The sequence below is a fragment of the Auxenochlorella protothecoides genome, assembly GCF_000733215.1.
Source record: "Auxenochlorella protothecoides strain 0710 unplaced genomic scaffold scaffold14, whole genome shotgun sequence".
NCBI classification, from domain to species: Eukaryota; Viridiplantae; Chlorophyta; class Trebouxiophyceae; order Chlorellales; family Chlorellaceae; genus Auxenochlorella; species Auxenochlorella protothecoides.
Genome location: NW_011934251.1, coordinates 247,791 through 269,046, shown reverse-complemented (window position 1 = coordinate 269,046; position 21,256 = coordinate 247,791). Strand labels below are relative to the sequence as shown.

At 63.8% G+C, this 21,256-nt stretch overlaps 5 protein-coding genes across 5 annotated transcripts; 3 read left to right on the top strand and 2 right to left on the bottom strand.

The window, feature by feature from the left end:
* Positions 1–158: 158 nt before the first annotated feature.
* F751_1477 (Soluble starch synthase 3, chloroplastic/amyloplastic) lies at positions 159–6,757 on the bottom strand (the record flags this gene model as incomplete). Its single annotated transcript, XM_011400457.1, has 18 exons — positions 159–291; positions 423–531; positions 744–807; positions 1,006–1,161; positions 1,440–1,790; positions 2,010–2,160; positions 2,363–2,507; positions 2,713–2,782; positions 3,060–3,809; positions 4,070–4,156; positions 4,394–4,814; positions 4,946–5,109; positions 5,276–5,473; positions 5,622–5,674; positions 5,905–6,013; positions 6,133–6,262; positions 6,412–6,516; positions 6,702–6,757. 18 exons carry the CDS (start codon positions 6,755–6,757, stop codon positions 159–161), a joined length of 3,252 nt encoding a protein of 1,083 aa, XP_011398759.1.
* F751_1478 (hypothetical protein) lies at positions 1,796–2,050 on the top strand (the record flags this gene model as incomplete). Its single annotated transcript, XM_011400458.1, has 1 exon — positions 1,796–2,050. The coding sequence occupies one exon, from the start codon at positions 1,796–1,798 to the stop codon at positions 2,048–2,050; it is 255 nt and encodes an 84-aa protein (XP_011398760.1).
* A 1,531-nt stretch (positions 6,758–8,288) lies between the features above and the next one.
* F751_1476 (DEAD-box ATP-dependent RNA helicase 52B) lies at positions 8,289–14,700 on the top strand (the record flags this gene model as incomplete). Its single annotated transcript, XM_011400456.1, has 11 exons — positions 8,289–8,358; positions 8,499–8,593; positions 8,924–9,514; positions 9,749–10,423; positions 12,054–12,215; positions 12,388–12,462; positions 12,710–13,093; positions 13,246–13,728; positions 13,966–14,064; positions 14,287–14,353; positions 14,528–14,700. The coding sequence occupies 11 exons, from the start codon at positions 8,289–8,291 to the stop codon at positions 14,698–14,700; spliced, it is 2,874 nt and encodes a 957-aa protein (XP_011398758.1).
* Positions 14,701–15,010: 310 nt separating this feature from the next.
* Positions 15,011–17,814, bottom strand: F751_1475 (Ethanolamine-phosphate cytidylyltransferase; the record flags this gene model as incomplete). The annotated part of the gene is made up of 8 exons (XM_011400455.1): positions 15,011–15,300; positions 15,632–15,782; positions 16,039–16,290; positions 16,477–16,590; positions 16,763–17,047; positions 17,182–17,300; positions 17,441–17,513; positions 17,641–17,814. 8 exons carry the CDS (start codon positions 17,812–17,814, stop codon positions 15,011–15,013), a joined length of 1,458 nt encoding a protein of 485 aa, XP_011398757.1.
* Positions 17,815–19,037: 1,223 nt separating this feature from the next.
* F751_1474 (Trafficking protein particle complex subunit 2-like protein) lies at positions 19,038–20,032 on the top strand (the record flags this gene model as incomplete). The annotated part of the gene is made up of 3 exons (XM_011400454.1): positions 19,038–19,093; positions 19,581–19,722; positions 19,970–20,032. 3 exons carry the CDS (start codon positions 19,038–19,040, stop codon positions 20,030–20,032), a joined length of 261 nt encoding a protein of 86 aa, XP_011398756.1.
* Between the last annotated feature and the right edge of the window lie 1,224 nt (positions 20,033–21,256).

The following is a 21,256-nucleotide window of genomic DNA, read 5'->3' as shown; positions in this document are numbered from 1 at the left end:
CGCTTAGGTGTGTTCCAGGATCAACCATTTGGGTGGGAAAAACGTGGCTGGCGCCCGCAAGTGCATTTTTGCATCCTGGGCAGGGACACTGCCTGGCCTAGGGAAGGAGCCGGCATGGTATGACATCAGCCGTGGTTTGGAAAGCGCGGCGCTGCTGCTCAACGGCGCAGGGCCTTGTAGTACAGCTCGATGTACTCCAGCGCGGGTTTGGCCCAGGACCAGTCCATGCGCATGACCCGCTCCGTCATCTCCTGCCACCACGCTCTCTCGCTGTACCATGCGGTCAGCGCTCTGTGGGCGTGGGTGTGAGAAAGAGCATGGAGGGTGGCTGAGAAGCGGGGGAAGCCAGGGCTGAGAAGTTGCGGGCCGTGCAATCACAGGCAAGATCTTCAGGCTGCCATCGCCCTTGCCCAATGAGTCACCTGTTGAGCGCATAATCGATGCCGGGGCCGTCGGTGCCCTCGAAGGAGAAGCCATTGACCGCCATGCCCGCAGCAGCGGCCCTTTCTACATCGTGATCCACGTCAAACACTGCATAGACGTGTGGTGAGCGATGAGGATGGAGATTTTCAGTGAGGGCTGTGGCTACCAACAGGCACGTCTCGAAGATACAACTTTGGCTCATGCAGAATGGACTCCCAGGTTGAAGTCGGGATGAGTAAAGGACGACCTCCCTGCTTGAAAGTCGTCCAGCATCCCTGTCCTTTTCAGCCCAAAGAGGTGCCCCAACAATGCCCCCTTACCGGTGTCATTCAATCCGCCGGTCTTTCGGACCACGGGGATGGTTCCATACCGCATGGCAATCATCTGCAGGGAGCGGCATGGGCGTCTCAAGTGAGCATTTACGATGTGCTCACACCCTCCTCTCCATGCTCAGCAGCTTCCCCTTATGACCAGTCTGCCCTATCCACAGCGCCCATCGTCCCACATGCCACGGACTCGCTTCGCATGCCTAATGTCGTTTCCCCTCATCTTCCCCTTCCCACAAGTACAAGCCACCACCACCTGTGTGAGCCCGCAGGGCTCGAACATGGAGGGCACCAGCAGCATGTCCGCCCCTGCGTAGATCAGGTGGCTCAGCGGCTCATTGTACGCAAACCACAGGCGCGCACGATCGGGGTACTGCCGCGCCAGGTCAGCGGCCAGCGCGTTGAACTCGGCCTGCAATATGCGGAGGTCGTGTGGTTGGGTTGTTGGAGGCTGTGTGGTTGGTGGCACGGCGCGCGAGGCAGCGAGGCACCAGGCCGCTGATTACTCCACCTATTTCACAGAAAGGGCTGCATCAAGCAGGCTCAGACATCGCGCCCTCCGACTTCAAGGCAGCAGGGAAGTGCTGTGAGAGAAACCCCCTCGCACGGCCCCCATTTTACCCCTCCACATCAACGGCCCCCTCAAAACTGATCCCCAGCAACCCGTACCTCCCCCACCATGCACCCTACCTGCACGCGCGCGTCGGGCGCGGAGCCCAGCAGCACAAACTGGCCGCCTCGCTCCAGGGTGCGCCAGGCCGCGTGCTTGATCAGGTGCACGCCCTTCTGGTGAGTCAGGCGCGTGACCACGCCCACCAGCGGCACGTCCGCCTCGCACAGGTTCATCTTGGCGCGGAGCTCCGCCTTGGCCGCCGCTTTGCCCTCCGTGAAGGTGTCGGCGCTGTAGCTGCGCGGCAGGAACTCGTCCTCCGCCGGGTCCCAAATCTCGGGGTCGATCCCGTTGCGGATGCCGTGGAACTTGGCGTGGTTGGGCGCGACGGCGGGGTGCCCCGACACCTCCTGCGCATACGTGGGCGACACCTACGATGTGCGTTGGGGAGGGAGGAAAGGGTGGCTGCTTGGGTGAGGGGGAGGAGGGTGTGTGGACGCAGAGTTTTGGCATCCAGGTGCGGCGGGGGGGGCCGGCCAGGCGCGAGCCGGGCTCCATTCCCACGCATGGCCCATACAAGTCTCGAATCCACCTCGACGCCCTTCTCCCTTTCCACCATGCACGCCCTTTCCCCCACACAATCCACGCACCGTCGTCGCGACGGCCGTCGCGCCCATGGCGCGCTCGATGAGGTCAGCGCCGTAGTTCAGGTTGTGGATGGTGAAGGCGGTGCGGGCGGTACCGCAGTCCAGCCAGGTGCAGGGTGCGGACTGCCAGTCGTGGGCGTGCAGGATGTCCGGGCTGGATTTTGGGAGGAGGAAAGGGTGAGGAGGGATTGTGACTAGTGGGCACAGGAGTAACTTCCCGAGGGGACGGGGAGCACGGGGTCTGGCAGCGCCGTCGTCGCATGCCCCAGCCTGCCATCTGAGGCGGGACAGATCCACTCGCCCGCCAGCCGCCAAGTTCCTGCCTGCACCCGCCACCCCCACATCCTCAGCCCCACATGCGCTTCTCGGCGTGGTGGCGCAGGTACTCCAGCGCGGCCTCACACCAGACCCCGAACCGGTGCCGGTCGGCGTTCATCTCGGTGTAGATGCGGCCGACCCAGAACATGCCGTTGCACGGCTCCAGGAAGGTGGTGTGCAGGTCTGGGGAAGAGGAGGTGGGGGGCGGCAATGAGGTCACGAAGCGGGTGCAGTGCACGCCTGAGCGCTGAAGCTCTAGGGGCCGACAAGGACCAGGTTCACCTGCCCAAGACCATGCCCTCCTCTCGGTCCATTCGCAAGACAACTTGCCCATGTCTAGCCTCTCTGCCCGCCAGTGCCCCCCCCTCCCCCCCCATCCCGCACCCACCTTCTACGATGCCCTTCCAGACCTTGATCTCCACGCCATTGTACCAAAACTCCTTCACCAGCTTCAGGTCCTGCGACGCCACCGGGCCGAGGACTCGTGTGTGACCGGCGCCAAGGGACCAACTGGCACCGGCTCACGCCCACACATGGGCACCGGCGGTGCTCCAGACACTGGGTGACCTCCTCGCACCCTCGCCCTGCCAAAGGCCTCCATCATCCCGCGCGCAGGTGCTCCCCATCCCGATCTCGTCCCCGCCTGCCTCCCCCGCCCTGGCTCTCCCCCGCCTCCCCACCCCACAGCGCGTCCCTCACCTTCCCCCACCCTCCACCGCCCCCGCTCACCTCCACCAGGTCGTAGTTGATGCAGTCGTACTTGGGCAGCACGATCTCCACCTCGTGCCCCTCCTCCTGCACCGCCCGCCCCAGCGCGGTCACCACGTCGCCCAGGCCGCCCTCCTTGGCGATGGGCGCCATCTCCGCCGCGACATGCACGACGCGCAGCGGGTCCAGCGCCCCCTGCCCCCCCGCCACGGGCAGGTGGTAGTCCAGGCCGCGGTTGTCGTCGGTGAAGCCGCCGTGCGCGTCGCCCGAGTCCAGGAAGACCAGGTCCAGGACGTGCGCGGCGCGCGGCACCTGGATGGTGGTGGCGTGGAAGCCGCCCACGCCCGTGGCCCGCATGGCCTGGGGCGGGAAGTTGCCCGCGGTCCAGCGGTTGAACCCGCCACGCACCCACACCTCTGGCCGGCCGCGCAGGGTGGTGAGGTCGGGGTTGTACAGCAGCTCCACCGCCTCGCCCGCACGCGGCGTGGTGGGGCGGGTGTACAGGAAGGCGGCCTGCGCCGCGCGCCGCGCCTTGGCCGCCTCGTACTTGATCTCCGCCTTCTCCAGAGCGCGCTTGGCCGCCAGGTCCTCCTGCCGCGCCGCGGCGTCGGCGTCGCGCTCCAGCGCGGCGCGCGCCAGCCGCGCCGCCAGCTCGGCGTCGGCCATCGCGCCGGCCAGCGCGGTGTGGTAGTCGCGGCGCTCGTTGTTGTCCCACGCCTCGCGCCGCTCGTCGCAGAACACAAAGTCCACCACCAGCGCCACCTCGTCCAGCTCCACCTGGGGGTGTGGCGCAGTGGAGGGGGTCTGGGTGTTGTCGAGATGGCTGGGACATGACGTATGAGAGCATGGCAGGGATACGTGGGGGAACACAGACTGTGGTGCGGGAGACCGATGCGCGGGGGCTGCAGGGGGCTGCCTGCTCCACCAGGCGCTCGCTGGGCCCTTGACCATGAAGCCTGTCTGGATTGGGAGGCTTTTTTGCAGGCCAGTCAAGCACACCTGGACCCGCCCATCCCACAACAACCCCCCCTTCCTACCGTGGCCGCGACCCAGGTGCCGGAGCTGAGCCCGTGCCTCCTGACCTGGGCGTCGCTCAGTGGCTCCAGCTTGACCACGGTCTTGCCCTGAGCCAGGGGAGGAAAGGGGGGAAGTGTTGGTGGGGGACGTGGGTGGGGCACCGCGCAGTGCCGGGAGGTGTGTCATGGATGCGCGCTCGACGAGCGCGTGGGCAGGGCGCCTGCCAGCGCGCCAGGGCACTCATTGAATGCCCTCCCGCAGATGAGCCTCAGTTCAGCGGCCCGGGGACTCCTTCAGCGACAGGTTCCCCCCCTTCCTCCCCTCGACCCCTCAAAGTGCCTCACCTTGAGGTGCCAGTTGTCGAAGCCGATCACCGCCTGGGCGGAGTCCCGCCCCCTCAGCGGCCCCGCCCGCAGGTTGTAGGCCAGGGTCGCGTGGGCCCCCGCCCGCGGCTCGCCCCCCAGCCAGGCGTACACCCCCTCCCGCTGCGGCGCGGCGGTCAGGTCCTCCAGCCCCCGCCTGCGCCGCGCCACCGCCAGCGCCGCGGCTCGGTGTGCGGCGCGCTCCTTGCGCACGCGGAAGGCGGTGCGGGCGGCCTTGGACGCCGCCTGCGCGGCCACCATGCTCTCCTGGTGCAGGCGACCCTCCTCGGCCTCCAGCTCGCGGCGCCGCGCCGCCTCCGCGGCCTCGAACAGCTCCAGGCGGCGCACGTGCAGCTGCTGCTCGGAGACCGCGCCCTCCAGCTCCAGCACAAAGTTGCTGCCGCTGCGGGGTGTGTGTGTGTGTTTTCGGCGGGGGGGGGGAAGTGATGCTTCGATTCCATCATCCTGCACCGCTCCGCCCCCCTCCTCCCCCTACCCACCCACCATCCACACTGTGCTGCGCGCACGCCTCACCTGTTGTTGTCGTGAACCCCGCCGGCCTCGTCGAACACCACAAACTCGGCGCGGGTGAGGAGGTCGGGGATGCCCAGATCCGCGCACCACCACTCGCCCGCCTCCAGGCTGGCCACACGGCGCAGGGGCAGCGTCTGCTGCGTCTCCCACCCGTTCCAGCCCACCTGGAAAGGGGGGGGTGGGGGGGGCAAGAGGATGTTGGAAAAGGTGGGGAAGGGATGTGCCAGGAGGTCCGGAAGGCCGGCTGCTTGGGAATCGCACGATGCCCCCATCCTCCGCGCCGCCGCCAGCAAGCCCTGTTCCTCCCCCCAGCCCCGAATAGTCCCTCACCTTGATGGTGGGGCGGGCTTCGGCCGCGGGCAGGGGTCCCGCGGCGCGGTCGTAATACAGCCTGATGGTGGTGCCCACCGCCACCCGGCCCTCCGGCACGGAAAAGGTCCGGTTCCCTGCCGCCGAGGCGGCGCTGGCCAGCCGCTGGATCTCGGCGGTGGACAGGCTGGGCGGCGACGCTTCCTCACCCTTGGACTTCTGAGCGCGGCCGTGTGAATGTGATGAAACTTTGCGGAAATGAGGTCAGGCATGGAACCCCAATACTATGTTCTCAGAGACCCTGTCGCATCACACCTGCAGCCCCGCTCTCTCAAGCAAAAATCACACCGTAATCTCCCTCTCTCACCGTCCGAGACGCCTTGCTGGCGTCTGCGGAGGCAGAGCTGTCCATGGAATCGCCTGGGGTGATGGGACAGGGCTGTGATCTGGGTGAGGAGGCATGCACCACACACTGCAAGCACACTGCTCTAATGCAGGACAAGGTCACCCTGCCCGGCTCCCGATCCTCGTTCCCATCAGCTGTTAGGAGAAAGCAAGGTGTAACGCGACAGCAATAACGGCAGGCCGCGTTGCACCCATCCAGAGGCTGGCTCTCTGCTCCCACAGCCAAGCCCCAACCATGCACCCACCCGCTACGCCGAGGGAGAACTTGTCCTTGACTGCAGCCAGGCGGCGCTCGGCATCCGCCTTGTTGGATGCCAGCTGGAGCACCAGCCGCTGGAGGGCTTCGTTCTCGGTCTGCAAAGTGGGAGATGCATGGAATACTGGTCACTCCGCCCTTGGCCTCCTCAGGGTGGAGGATGCAGCCTGAGCATGCAAAAGGATGATGGAAATCCTTGCCCAGACAATGCTCCCACCTTGAGCCTCTGGAGCTCCAGGACATGGGGCTCCCCCTGTTCTGCCTTTCTTGCAGCCCTCGCCAGGGAATCGGCTTGGGCAGCCTGCTTTGCCAGATCGGTGGCCTGCGCCTTGGTCAGCTCCGCCAGCCTGAAGGAGATGGGCACGGGGAGTGAGGCACACAGAGGTCGCAAGGTTGCGCAATCCAGCAGGCTGGATCAAGCTTGCCCATGGTCCAGGAGCGGTGTCAGCGTGCATGCAAGACGCCCCTGGAAGCTGACGACAGCGAGGCAACTCACTCCTTGGCTTTGCCCGGGTTGGCGTTCCTCTGGGTACCGGCCCTGGCAGCGGCCGCGGCAGCCTTCTGCTCCTCTGACAGCTTGCGAGCCAATGATTTGGCAGCACTGTGAGGAAGGTGAGGACAGGGTGGCAGTGACGCACAGCTTGCACTCAGCGCTCTGAGCTTGCCTCGGGTAGCATTCCAGTCCGACAAGACCCGTGTCAGTGCCAGATGTGCTGCTTGGGCAGCATTGGCACCGCATGTGCAAGCGTTTAATCCCTGTGCCTGCTCCCAAGGACCCCATCCCACCTGATCTTGGCTGCTGCCGCCACCTTGAAAGCCTGGTGCGGCGTGCTCTCTGGCATTGGCGCTCCATTGGTGTCCGACGCCTTGCTGCCCTTGCTACGGCTGGTACCGGCCTCTCCATTTGCCGATACCCTCACGGGGCGTCGAGCAGTGGTAGTCGCTGGGCTGAAGACCCTATGTCCAGGCTTGCAGGCGACCTGACCTGCGAGACCGAGGTGTCCCACCATTGCTCCCGACTGCGTCGTTGCTGCAAGGGGGTGAGCATGTTGCGGATGCAGTTTCGAGAGAGCCTTGCTCGTGGAGTGCAATAATACACACTGTATGGATCCCTGCATGCCACGTACCGCAAGTACAGGATCCCTGGGCACGTATGCGACCCGATACCCCCGGGCGCTCCTTGGACCCTATAGAAGAGGAGTAAGCCAAGGCCCCCTGATCTTTTGGTTTTAAACTTGTGCCTGTTTGGATATCAGGAATTCGTAGCGGATGCCTCACGGACACTGCTTTTGCGACTGTGGGGACTCGGCGCAATGGTAGGGCCATGCACGACGAAATCCGCATGGGCTGACGCAGAAAATTCAAGGAGGGGTGGGAACAGGTGAGGCTGCTCTCTGCAGGCCCCATGCCAGCATGGGATCGTGTGCAGAATTCATCCTCCTACGCTCACCAACGCCCTATCACGCTCACAGGAGCGCCCACCGCACGAGGTTGAGGCTGCGTTCTGGGGGATTGTGGAGGGGGGCACCGAGCGAGTGGAGGTCCTGCATGGCAGCACCGACCCCATGGCCCTGTTCCAGGAGGCAAGCGACCTTAGGACCCTCTGCGACCTCGGCCCAGGCTCAATCCTGGCATGCATGGACGAGGCTGAACGGGGTGAGGAGGAGTGGATTCCTGCCGGGTGTCTGCTACTGGATGGGGCTGGAGGGTCCACAGCGACGGCCTCGCTTTTGCTTGGGCAGGAAGTTCCAGCACATACCGATCGACGGTGTGGCGTGTAACCCACTTGACCTCCACCCTCACATCCCACAGCAACGCTGGCTCCAAGGCTGGAGGCCGGCATGGTCTTCTCCCGCCCTCCCACCCCCCCCCCACCCCCTCTGGTTCGCTGACTGAGCAACCAACTGCGCCAGTCAGATCCCGCTTGCGGGAACAAGCTGCTAGCAACCGGCGCAAGCCCGGTAGGGATCTGTTTGCCTAAGCAGATCCCAACCTACTATGTTTGCAGTTCCAACTTTGCCTGATCTGCATGCTGGCGCCAGAGAGACTGTGCTTCGAGGGTCAAACATTGTGGAAATCGTTGCATTTCTTAATGTTTCCTTGCTTGCTTTGGAATTTCGCAAACCATCAGGTGTTGTTCTCAGCACCTCTAACTGAGTAATCAAATGCTTGTCACCTTCAAAATATGCAAAATTGCTCTCCAGGAAAAGCCATGCACACCTCCCCTCCGTGCTTTCTAGAAGGGAGTTTAATATGCGCCGACTTGAGGCCGTGGTCGAGGTTTAGAGTGGGGCCGAGCCCTCGCCACACCTCTTCTCGACTCACCATACGAAAGTTACTCGACAGAGAATCCAAATAAACCTCAACTTTGGCATGACCTCTTGGGACCAGCAAGGCAACTACTCCAATGGCTCCGGCGCAGGCCAGGGCTCTCGGGGTAGCGGTGAGTGGACCCGGCGGAGCTTTTGCGGACTTTTCTCCTTTTAATTCCATTGACAATTTGTTCCCGATGGTGTGGGGCGTGATTTGGTTCTCCCCGAGCACTAACGTCCCCCACCACACGCACCCACCCGTGCCGCGCAGGTTACGTCCCGCCGCACATGAGGGGAGCTGGAGGTGCGCGGTGTCCCGTCGACACAGGGCTTCCGGCACCGGAGGCGCTCGACATGCGTTCTTATGTCCTGCTTGCCGGGCAGCCTCTTTGTTACATTCCTCAGACCTTCTCCCCTGCACATAGCGTGCTGACCCTCCAAACCCTCACTCCTCTTTCCCCAGGTGCTCCTCAAGCTTACAACGGTGGCGGTGGTGGTGGCTTCAATGGCGCCGGCGGTGGTGGCTACGGCGGTGGCGCCGGCTACGGCGGCGGCGGCGGCTACGGCGGCGGCGGCGGTGGCTAAGGCGGCGGCTATGACCGCGGCTACGGCGGCCGCGGCGGCCGCGGTGGCGGCGGGTACGGCGGCGGCAGCCGCCCCCGTGGCAACTGGGAGCTCCGCGGCGACGTGGAGAAGGACCCCTTTGCGGAGGCGGAGGCCACCAACAAGGATGCTGACGAGCTGTTTGCCGGCGAGAACACTGGCATCAACTTTGACGCGTACGAGGACATCCCCGTGGAGGCCACGGGGTCCAACGTGCCGGAGCCCATCTCCACCTTCCAGGACATCGACATGGGCAAGGAGCTGATGGAGAACGTGCGTCGGTGCAAGTACACCAAGCCCACCCCCGTCCAGCGCTACTCCATCCCCATCGGCATGGCGGGGCGCGACCTGATGGCCTGCGCACAGACCGGCTCCGGCAAGACCGCCGCCTTCTGCTTCCCCATCATCGCACACGCTCTGCATGGCGGGTTCCAGCCCGGCGCACGCGGGCGCAAGGCCTTCCCCCTGGCCCTGGTGCTGTCCCCCACCCGCGAGCTGTCCTCCCAGATCTACGACGAGGCGCGCAAGTTCTGCTACCAGACCGGGGTGCGCCCCGTGGTCGTCTACGGCGGCGCGCCGCAGGTCCAGCAGCTGCGCGAGCTGGAACGTGGCTGCGACTTCCTGGTGGCCACCCCCGGCCGCCTAATTGACATTATGGACCGCGGTCGTGTGTCCCTCGCCAAGGTGGGTGGGTGTGGGTGTGCTTGCTCTGAGAACGGTTTCCTGGTGGTATGTGTGTGTGTGTGTGAGGGGTGTGCATGCTGGAGGCTGGGTGAAGGAGGTGTGAGACTTGTCGCTGCCGCCTGGAGTCTCCTTCATCGCCCAACCTCAAAAGACGCGATAAACTTATCGAGCACTCACACACAGATACAAACACGCACACCAACATCACCAGCCCCCCCCCCCCCCCGGGCGCAGATCCGGTACCTGGCCCTGGATGAGGCGGACCGCATGCTGGATATGGGATTCGAGCCCCAGATCCGGCGCATCGTGCAGGGTGAGGACATGCCCCCTGTGGGCCGTCGCCAGACCCTGCTCTTCTCTGCCACCTTCCCCAAGGAGATTCAGCGTCTGGCCGCCGACTTCCTGCACGACTACGTTTTCCTGGCGGTGGGCCGCGTCGGCTCCTCCACCGAGCTCATCGTGCAGCACATCGAGTTTGTCCCCGGGCACGAGAAGCGCCAGATGGTGCTGGACCTGGTGCAGTCGCTGGCGGAGGGCCTGACCCTGGTGTTTGTGGAGACCAAGAAGGGCGCTGACGCGCTGGAGGACTTCCTGGTGCGCAACGGCATCCCCGCCACCTCCATCCACGGCGACCGCAGCCAGGCGGAGCGCGAGGCCGCGCTGCGCAGCTTCCGCTCCGGCCGCACGCCCGTGCTGGTGGCCACCGACGTCGCGGCGCGCGGGCTGGACATCCCCCACGTCACCCATGTCATCAACTTCGACCTCCCCGCTGACGTAGACGACTACGTGCACCGCATCGGGCGCACGGGGCGCGCAGGGAAGAAGGGGCTGGCCACCGCCTTCTTCTCTGACAAGGACGCGGGCATGGCGGGGAAGCTGGTGGAGCTGCTGCAGGAGACCAATCAGGAGGTCCCCGGCTGGCTCCAGAACACCGCCGCGCGCGCGGGCAGCTACGGCGGGGGCGGCGGCAAGGGGCGCCGCGGCGGCTCGCGCTTCGGCGGCCGCGACTTCCGCCAGGACCGCGGATGTGAGTGTCTTTTGTGGGTGGGGGGGGGTGGGGGTGGGGTGCGCGGGAATAGTATGCCGGGAGGGCGAGTACGAGACTCGGGCCCCCGCGAGGTTCCGAGTCGCTGAGGAGCTGTATCGCAGGGGGCCTGGTGGCTTGGGCCACGAGTCGCGAGAGGCAGACTGACGTTTTATGGGCCAAAGCAGTGCCGGGGAGTGGGAGTGCAATCGGCTCTCAAGCCTCGCCGATGCGTGTTATCTCATCATGGCGCTGGCCACTCAACTCCCCCCCCCATCCCCCCGGGCAGACAATGGCGGCGGCGGCGGCGGTGGTGGTGGCTATGGCGGCGGCGGCGGGTATGGTGGCGGCGGCTACGGCGGCGGCTACGGCGGCGGCGGCTACGGCGGCGGCGGCGGCTACGGTGGCGGCGCGGGGGGTGGCGGCTATGGCGGCCACTCTGGCGGTGGCGGCCAGTCCGCCTGGGATTAGGGGCCGCTGACCGCCGCAGGTGCCAGCCCGCACCACTCCCAAACAGGAGGGCACCCCCTGCCTCGGCATAGGGTGCCCGGAGCCGCCAGTAGCATGGACAAATGACCAGCCCCCTCACACACATCTGGATCGAGGGAGGGGCTTGTGGGTGCCAGCCGGGCCCCTTTTGGGGGGGGTGGCGCGCACCCCTGCGATCCCCTGGGTCCCAGGGGACGTCCTTGCCCCGGCCTGCGCCCGACTCACAGTCCCCCCTTCTCATACCCTTTGCCCTTCCCGCTGCTTTTTACATCCGACACCCCCTCTGCACCGAGCCTCCTGCCCATGCTTGTCGCTGCGATGAGGCACACCCGACACCCGCGGATGGTCACCACTCGATACTCCCCCCCAACCCACCACACTACCCATTCCTTGCGCCAGCTGAGCTCCGGAGCGCCCAGCACTCTGACCCCGCCCGGGTCAGGACTTTGTCGTGTCAACGGCCCATGCGCCCGTTTCCTGTACTGTGTGTGTGATCGCGCGTGACAGAGTCCCACTCTGCTTCTTTCGGCTTGTACGCTCCCTGTTTGGTGCAATGAAACGAATGGTGACCCCCTCCCAAAGAGCCCCTGCGGCGTCTGCATGCTGCTGCTGCACATGATGCAACGGTGTGTGATGTGCAGTCCTGGACAGGCCCGGCGGGGCAGGTGCAGGGAGGGGAGTTGGAGGTATGAGTCAATGCCAGAATCCGGGTCGACGCATGCCCCCTTCCGAACTGGAAAGCCGGGATTCGGGGCCCACCTGGCGACGCCCGGGGTGCAGGCATGACAACAACCCCAGGCTGGGCCCCCGGAACCGGTAAACCGCACGCGATTGAGTTGCTGGGTCGCGACATGCCCATCTGAAGCAAGTGCTGGCCTCCAGACCATGCGGACCGCCCAGCTCACGGTGGGAGCCGGCCCGAGCCGGGGCCCCACCCCCCCGAACCGATCATGGGCGTCGCCTGGGCGCACCAGAGCCCGCGCACCCTTCTCTCCACGCCGCACCACGCGGGCAATGGCCACACAGGACCCTCCGGATCTGCCCAAGGCCCGTGACGCGAGCGGGAAGCAGGGGGACTGGTTCCAAATGCTGCTGGCCCGGTTCAACCCAATCAGCGAGAAGGCCAGCAACACCGCGGTGCTCGATTTCGAGAAACCCCTCGTAGAACTGGATCACAAGATTAGAGAGGTGCGGGTATGGGGCGGGGCGGGGCACTGGAAAGCTGGCATCGCCGGGCGGGGTGTCGGCTTTGGGTCGCGGGGCAGGGCCGGGTGGGAAGGCCCGCAGCTGGCGTGTGGGTGCATGTGCCGGTGCCACGAGATCATTGCCCCACCGCCATGCTACGCCCGGCGTCTCGCAGGTGCGCAAGGTGGCTGAGCAGAACGGCGTGGACGTCAGCTCCCAGATCAAGGAGCTGGAGGCCAGGGCCCGCCAGGTGAGCAGTCAGGCTTGTTCTGTAGTTTAGTGCAGGGTTTTGCAATGCGTTGCTGAGGCGGTGCTGGTGCATGGCCCTGCCGACTGCTTTTCATCCTGGCTTCAGCGCCCATGGTCGGCCTGGACGGACGGCAGCCCTGCTCTGTGCTCCTGCCCTGCAACCTGCCCAGGCCACCCGCCTGAAGTTTCTCTCCTCACACCACTCCTTTGATTCTTACTCACTCCGTCCCCACCTGAATCACCCGCAGCTGCGCAAGGAGACGTACGCCAAGCTGACGCCCATCCAGCGGCTGCAGGTGGCACGCCACCCCAACCGCCCCACCTTCCTGGACATCGCGCTGAACATCACCGACAAGTTTGTGGAGCTGCACGGCGACCGCATGGGCCTGGACGACCCGGCCCTGGTCTGCGGCATTGCCTCCATGGACGAGACCTCCTTCATGTTCATCGGGCACCAGAAGGGGCGCAACACCAAGGAGAATATCTACCGCAACTTTGGCATGCCCCAGCCCAACGGCTACCGGAAGGCCCTGCGCTTCATGCGCATGGCCGATAAGTTTGGCTTCCCTATCATCACCTTTGTCGACACGCCCGGCGCCTACGCCGGGCTCAAGGCCGAGGAGCTTGGGCAGGTGGGCTGGGAAGGGGGGTGAGGGAGGCTCCGAGGCTCTCGCTCGCGGGACAAGACACTCTGGGCCAATTCCCTCCGGCCATCGGCACATCAAGGCATCGCATGCCCTGCATACACACACACACACACCACTCCCTCTCTTTCCTCCTGCAGGGCGAGGCCATCGCGATGAACCTGCGCGAGATGTTCAACTTCCGCGTGCCCATCATCTCCATCGTGATCGGGGAGGGCGGCTCCGGCGGCGCACTGGCCATCGGCTGCGCCAACCGCATGCTGATCATGGAGAACGCGGTGTATTACGTGGCCTCGCCTGAGGCCTGCGCCGCAATCCTGTGGAAGTCGCGGGACAAGGCGGGCGTGGCCACCGAGGCCCTGAAGATTACGCCCCGCGACCTCGTCGGCCTCGGCGTCATGGACGAGATTGTGCCAGAGCCTCTGGGCGCAGCGCACACCGACCCCATGGGCGCCTTCCCCGCAGTGCGCGAGGCGGTGCTGCGCCACTACCGTGACTACGTGGGCCGGTCCGCCACCGAGATCATGGCCGACAGGTACATGAAGTTCCGACACATCGGCGTGTACGAGGAGTTCCTGGTGGCAGGGGGCGACGTCGAGGCCGCGCGCGCGCAGCGGGAGGAGGTGGGTGCAGGGCTGGTGGGCCGGGGGGTTGGGGGAGGGGGGGAGAGTGTGTGTGGTGGCTGGGTGGGGCATGTGTGTGGAACTGTGAAGGCAGGGGATTCAACAAGCTTGGCCCCAGGGGGCCGCTCGAGGCAGAGTGTGGGAGGCGCCGGGCCGGCCCTATACCCATCCCGGCATAGTGAGCGCCCGCCCGCAGCTTCTCAACCCCTTTCCTCCCCACCCATTCCCCCTTTCCAGGCCCCGGGAGCATACACCAAGGCGGGGACGTGGGCGCCCACGGAGGCTGACGCGCGGTACATCGAGAAGTGCGCCGACGCCGACGAGAAGTGGGAGCAGGTGTGTGTGTGTGGAGGGGGGGAAGGGGCAGGGATCGAATGTGCGCGAGGGTGTCGCAGCCACCCGTGGTGCGGCAGGCAGGACGGCGCCGGGGCGTGCCGGGATGGTGCGGGGTGCCCTGGGGGAGGGAGACGGGGCGACGCGCGCGCTGCCTGCCTGTGTCCTGGAAGCCTCTGCACCGAAGTAGTCTTGCCACCCCCACCCCCACCCGCGTGCCCGCAGTCCCTGATTGGCAAGGAGCAGTGGCTCAACCCACCCAAGGTGGACCACCCGGGCTGGCTCAAACCAGGTGCGTATCGTGCAGCAAGCCTGGCAAAGGAGGGGTGGGCGGAGGTTTGGGCTGGGGCGTGCCTGGCGCGATGTGCTTCAGCCTCGGGCACCGGCATACCTCGGTGTGGTCGTGAACCTGACCCAGGAACTCAGCAGCGCCCTCATGCTCCCCACCCTCCCCCACCCCAAACAGGCTGGACCGAGTTCGTGCTGGCCCTGGAGGAGGCCCTGGAGGAGGAGGAGGCGGAGGCGGAGGAGGGCGAGGCCGGCGAGGGCGCCGGCTTCGAAGACGACAGCGACGAGGAGGGGCACGACGCCACGCTTTCCAACGGCGCGCGCAACCTGGCCGAGGCCGACGCGGCCTGACGTGGGCAGCGGCGACGAGGCCGACTCCCTGTCTTCTCTCCTTCGGTTTGCACCGAGGCCGTGCGTGCGGCTGTGCCATTCGGCATGCTGCGGGGCTTCACCCCCTCGGCCCTGCCCTGCAGGCCCTGCACCTCCCCTGCTCTCTTTGGTCCCACATCCCCCCCCTCTACCCCTGCCACTGCCAGCTGCGAGGTGGACCCCTCCTTGGGACAAGTGGGGGCTCCCCGAACCGTCGAATGCCCCGTTGTGACGCTCAACCCCTGGTGTACACGGGAGTGGGGGAAGAGGGCATGCATTCCGGGGCCCCGCCTCACACCTCGTGCACGTACTGCTTGCTGGCCGCGTAGTAGCTGGCCTCGCTGGCGCCCTTCTTCGCGTTCCGTGCCTCGTACTGCGCGCGGTTGTCCACGATGCGTCGGATGACGGTAGCGCTGGTCACCGGGCTGGGCGACGCCAGGCGGCGGAAGGTGCCATGCGCGATGGGGACCTCATACCTCCCACGCTCACTGGACGCGTCGCCGCTCTCGTGCACGCTGCCGCGCACCACCTCGCCGATGCCAAAGGTGGTCAGCAGGTCCTCGGTCACGGTCTGGGGCGCGCCTGCGGAAGGAGAGGAGGGGGTGTTTGGAGGGAGGGGGAGGGGGTGCTTGAGAGCAAGGGCAGGGTGGGCGTGGGGAAGAGGGACGGGGTGAGGGGGCTCAGAGTGAGGGGAGGACCACCAGCCCAGGGGAGCAATATCACGGAGGAGAGCGACGGACAGCGGTGCAAACTTGCAAGAAGAGGCGATCCATGGCTGGCGCAGGGCGCTGTGACCCATGTGACCACTGCGCTGCCTTGCCACCACAGCATGCATCGTGCTGACCAACTAACCAGGCACACCCACAAAGCTTGTCCTTCGACAAAGCACACCCCTTGAAACCCCAGCGCGCACCTATGATGACCTCGTCCGCGTACTTGCAGGCCAGCACCGACAGCGCGCGCTCATGCAAGTTCATGATGGGCTGGTGGGGACCCCGCCGCTCGGCCACGTCCTCGTCGGTGTGGATGCCCACCAGCAGGAAGTCGCCCTTGGAGCGCGCCGCCTGTGGTGTTGCACGGGTGAGAGCTTGCGGGGCGGCCGAGGTGGCACCTCGGCAGAGCAAGGGAGTGACTGGAATGTGTCAGGCTGGATGCCAGGGCTAGCGCCGGGATGCCAGGTCCTTGCAGCGCAGAGGCCATGTAGCCGTCGTGTGATGCCCCAGCCAAGCCCATCCAGAGCCACACTGCCCTTGGTCCCCTGCTGCAAGGCGCTGCAGGACACTCGGGCGGTCTTCTGGAAACCCCATCCATCCAGCGCACCTTGAGGATGTCCACGTGGCCCACGTGAAAGAGGTCAAAGGAGCCGTCGATGTAGACAACCTTGGCCCCCGGGGGGGGTGACCGCCCGCTGCTGAACTGCACGATGCGGCGGGAGGTGGGCATGAAGCGCGACACCGTGACGTTTCGCTCCTTGGGCGAGTCGGCGGAGCCGGCGGCCGAGTCTTCGTCGATGTCTTCCAGCCTGAAGTTGCCCTTGTCGCGGCCCCGGCTGAACTCTCGGGTGAGCAGCATCTGGGAGGGAGGGCGGAGGGAGGGCGAGTGAAGGGGTGCATTGGAGCGATGGGTTTGAATTTGCCTTGGGAGAGGGTCTCCATGAGCCGCAAGCAACATACCCACTGGCCCAGTGCACGACAAGGAACCAATGCCCCACCCGTGGAGAGAAATCCAAGGAATGCGCACTGCCCCCCCCCACTCAACTCCCCTGCGACAACTTGCCTGCTTCTCGTCGCTCTCGTTGAGGGCGTTCACCCGGGAGCAGATGAGCATGCGGCCCACGATGTCGGTGGTGCTCACGCCCTCGGTCCTCTTGATCTGTTGCAGGGGGGATGGGAATGGGGGTGGGCTGGAGCCGTGAGGTTGCAGGCCCCGAGCCTGCCAGTACCCGTGCAGGCCTTGCAAGGTCTCCAGCCGCGCTCCAGAGCCTGGGCTCTGCAGCAGCACGATCCACGGCGACCCCGACCTACAACTCAGCCGTCCAACCCACCATGAGGAAGCGGCCCAGCTTCTTGGCATGCTCGTACGCGTCGGTTCCGTCTGGCAGGAGGCAGGGGTCGTCGCCATGGATCACATAGTCAATCTTGTGCTTGGTGATCAGCTCATCGAGGAAGGCGGGGGTGAGGTCGTAAGGGACGTCGGTGATCACCTCGTCCACCCACTTGACCGACTCAACCAGCTTGCGGCGCTCCTCCTCGTTCAGGATGGGGGGACCCTTGCACCGCCGGATCTCGGAGTCGGGAATCAGCCCCAGGACCAGCTGATCGCCCAGGGACTGTTAAATGGGGGCAGGGAGGGGCAAGGGGGTGAGGTTGACGAAGCATTGGACATTGAAGCATCCAAACCGCGCCTGCACCAGGATCCTGGAGCCCCCTGGATTTCATCATCAAGCTGCAAGTAAGAGAACACCCTGCCAAAGTCTACAGGGTTTGCCCAGAGGCATGCCTTGGCTTGCCGCAGGGCATTAGCGTGGCCGTAATGCATCAAGTCAAAGCACCCGTCCATGTAGACGCGGATTGGGCGGCGGCCTGAGGGAGTGGGCATCGAGAGGGAATATCGATGTAGGAGAGGGGACGCAGGACGAGGCTCATCGTGAACTCCCGCTTCCACAAAACAACGTGCAGCGTCCTATTTCACATCCACAACCCTATACCCCTGAAGAGCTCACTTCTCCTTCGCTTGGCATGTTTGTCTAGGAGGCGGGACACCCATCCGGTGAAAGTCCCTGGTCTATATTGGTACTGCAGAGCGGGTGGGGCGGAAGGGAACGGCTGTGAACAGAAAGGAGGCTCACATCAAGGGCGTCCACCCACCCAGTCTCCTCCCAGGCACTACACCCCACTTCACGCCGGTCCACTTCGTGCCCACCTGGAGCGGAACATAGCTGTAATAGCTTTCTCGGGTGAGCCACCAGAACGCAGTGCCGGCCACACACACGCCGGCCGCCGCACAGGACAACCAGAGCACCCGGTCCTGGGTACTGGCGTCCCGGTACGTTTCGAGAAGGTCTGCCAACCCGGAGGTGGTCTCCCTTCTCGACATTACGCCTTTTCAAATGCTCTGACGGATGTGGATCACTTTTCAGGCCCTGCTGTGGACCCTTGGTAATCACGCGGGGCCTACTTGCCGTAGTCAGAGCCGACTTCGAATTCCGTCACACCCAGTCCGCCGACAGGAGGGACATGGAGGTGTACCCTTTAAGATCAAGCGAGATGTTCTGGAACAGGTGATGTGCGCCGAGGAGCTTTCGCATGCAGCTGTGAAAGTTTGGGGAATAGGGCGATTCTCTCCTAGGAAAACCCCATGCGAGGAATATCCCCGCGTTTAACAAGATCTCTGCTCACTACTTGCCTGTGCCTGATCCTTCTCACATGTGCACATACCAGCTGCAAACAATTTCCAACACACCCCTTTGGATTCGTGGTCCCATCGCAAGGCAATACGTTCCTTGAAGTGACAACCATGATGATGGGCACTAAATCTGAGTACTGACGGCGGCCACCCTCCACCATGGATGCCACACTCGTGCTCAGTCACGCTGGCTGTCATTGCTTTGGTATATTCAAGCCGGTACAGAGTGAAAGTCAAGGGTGCATGTACTGCAACAAGGCCCCACTCTGTCGACTATCATGCTGTGGCTCCATTCAGCCATACCAGTTCATCGACACTTACTGAGCACCCAATGCATTTCCCTGTCAGACAGCAACAGTTACTTGCGGAGATTGGGCTTCGCTTAAGCTCCATGGATCCGGGACACTAGGAAAGTTTTGGAACATTGGCTCTGACTCCACTGTACAACGTCTCCTAGGGTGTGCCCACAGGCGATGGGCTTTAAACGTCAAAGCTGCGTGCAGATGCTAATGCTTTGGAACACAAAATGACCACCTGCTTTCAATACTGATGAACACGTTCCACTATTCATTTGGTGGAAGACTTGTGCTGGCATAAGCAGTTTGATGTTCGAGCAGCATCTGCAAGGTGCATGACAATTCGCACCCTGAAACCCTGCATCCAGGAGAGAGTGTGAGGGCACCCAAGCACATCGGGTAAACTCAAACAATCGGACTTCCTCTTCAGTAAAGATCAGAGGCTTATTTAAATCCTGTGCACGTATCAACTCACTATAAATAGTGATTGTGGGAACTATCGGGACTCGCTCACCTGCCGTCGACGGAAGGCACGACGATCACTTGTGTTTCCCAGGCTGGTGTCTCTGGGTGCTATTCGTCAGATATCCATAGGCCTATGGTGATAAACCCGGCGACATGATCGTTGGAGTGGCCGTGGTCAGCCCCCAGGTGATCTGGCGCGAGCCCGGCCGGTGACCGAACGCAGTTTGACGGCAGCACCTCCTCTCTCACGCAGCCCCCCCTTGCCACTGCACAGAACCGACCGATCTACTTCTGCGACTTTCTCGGGGACGTGTCAGATCCTCACCGACTCCAGCAGATCATATACTGCTCGCTTGACGCAGTAGAGGAGAAAGGTGATGAAGAGAGTTGGCACAGGTGGAGTGTGCAAGCACACTCTTCCCGAGATTCGTTGTCCTCAACTTGCGTGCACCCTCCCCAATGCAGTACCTCCCGTTGGTCGGCCCCTTGGCGGCTGGAGCGATGCCTATCTTGGCGTAATTCACGTCTCACTAGAATTCAGGGTTGCCGGGTGAGCTTGCTGGGGCACATCCCAGTGGGATGACCGATCCTTGGTCATTGCCCTGTGCTGGCCGAGGGATGTGGTAGGCATCCCTGTGTTTCTTGGAGGACTCGGGTCCACGCTCAGTCGCCTCCCTTCCCTCCCACCATCTGCAGGTATGTCACAAACACCCGCCACCGCCTCTTCTTGGTGGTGGACGACGAAACAATGCGTGATGAGGACCTCCGATTGATCTTCCAGAAGCTGCATGCTGCCCTGGCAGATGCCCTCTCCAATCCTTTCTACACCACGCAAACGGTGAGATGCGCTGGAGGGTCTGATGTGGAGTCCTGGGTGTTGCTGCGGGTGGAGCCTGGACGGGCAGGGAAGTGGGTGTCAGAAAGGTCGGCATACCACCCCTGCACTCTTATGTCAACATGATTTGGCACTCATTGAACTTGCACTCTGGTCGAATGTTTCCGCTTGTGAGGGGTGCGCAGTGGATCATCATCTCTGACCCAGTTGACCTCACTGCCTCCCCACATGAACTCTCTTCTCAATGCAGACGATCAAGTCAGTGTCTTTTGCAGCTGCCGTGCATGCCATCATGGAAGGAACTGGCGTCTGACTGCGCTATCAAGAGCGTGTGATGCAGATTGCGATGCTGGTGTCAATGACAAAGTCATTTTCTAAGCATGCTTGGGGTTGATGAGAGACAGCTGAGCAGGCCCCCCCGGGGGGGGGTTGTCCCACTGAACAACAAATCTTATCACCAACCCGCTGTGGAAGACTTCTTCGACCGCCAGTCCACTAGATCCAGCTCCTCACCACCATCGCTGCCGCTTTCGCTGCCGTCTCCTGTCAATGCAAGAGCTGCTGCCGCCTGCAGTAGGGTCAAGGGCCTCCGTCGATCATAGTGCACATGAAAAGTCTGAGAGAATGACCGCTCCGCTCCCAGGTCAACCTCAGGCTATGCACCCACCAAGCTCTTCACGCTGTACTAAAACCCCTCCACCCGCCTCAAGTCCACCGACAAGACCTTGCGTTTCTTGGCCAGGGCTTGCTCTGGAAGCCTGACGGCAGCCTCGGGTTCTGTCAGAATCGCCACAGCCTGCTCCAGGATGGGATCTGCATCCACCCCCTTGGCATGGGCGGCTACAGACCGCTGCATCTGCTGCACACGCTGGAGTCGCACACTGTGGAAGGGCGGACAAAAGGAAAGCATGCAAGGGTGCCTGGCGGGCGTGCAGGGGTCTCATGATTGTGTACTGAGTAAGATGGACCCCAGGATCAGACAGAAACATCCTCCTGATCACACACAGACCTCCGCAGCACCCCCCGACTCACAACTGCTCGAATTCATCGCGGGCCTGACGGTCTGTTGCCGACTCCTGCTCCTCAGCAGCCTGCTGGGATGCTGCAGCTGTCGAGTCCACCTCCACATGCTTCATGAATGCTGCATACTCCTGCAGGTATGTAGGGGGGATCCGGGGTGCAATGACAAGCTGTACAAGATGGCGAGATGAGTTTGATTTAGAGCAGGAAGAAACCATTACACGCGTCCCAGGCATGGCTGCACCAGGCTTGGTTGGCTGTGATTTCATCACACGCAAGCCCTGCTGCCTTCCAGTGCAGCGACACAATTCCATTTTTCGGCCGCAATCAAAATATTTCTCATACCGTGGCCATCTGGTTTTTGGAGATGGGCTTCTCACCCCGAGCCTTGGCGTCCGCAGCCTTGTCCGCGAAGAAGCCTGCGGCGGAAGGTAGAGATGTGATGGCAACAAGGTCAGTTTGAGGTTGCATGAAGGGATGCGCTTGCCCTGATGAACTGAGCGGCGGGGCATGGTCC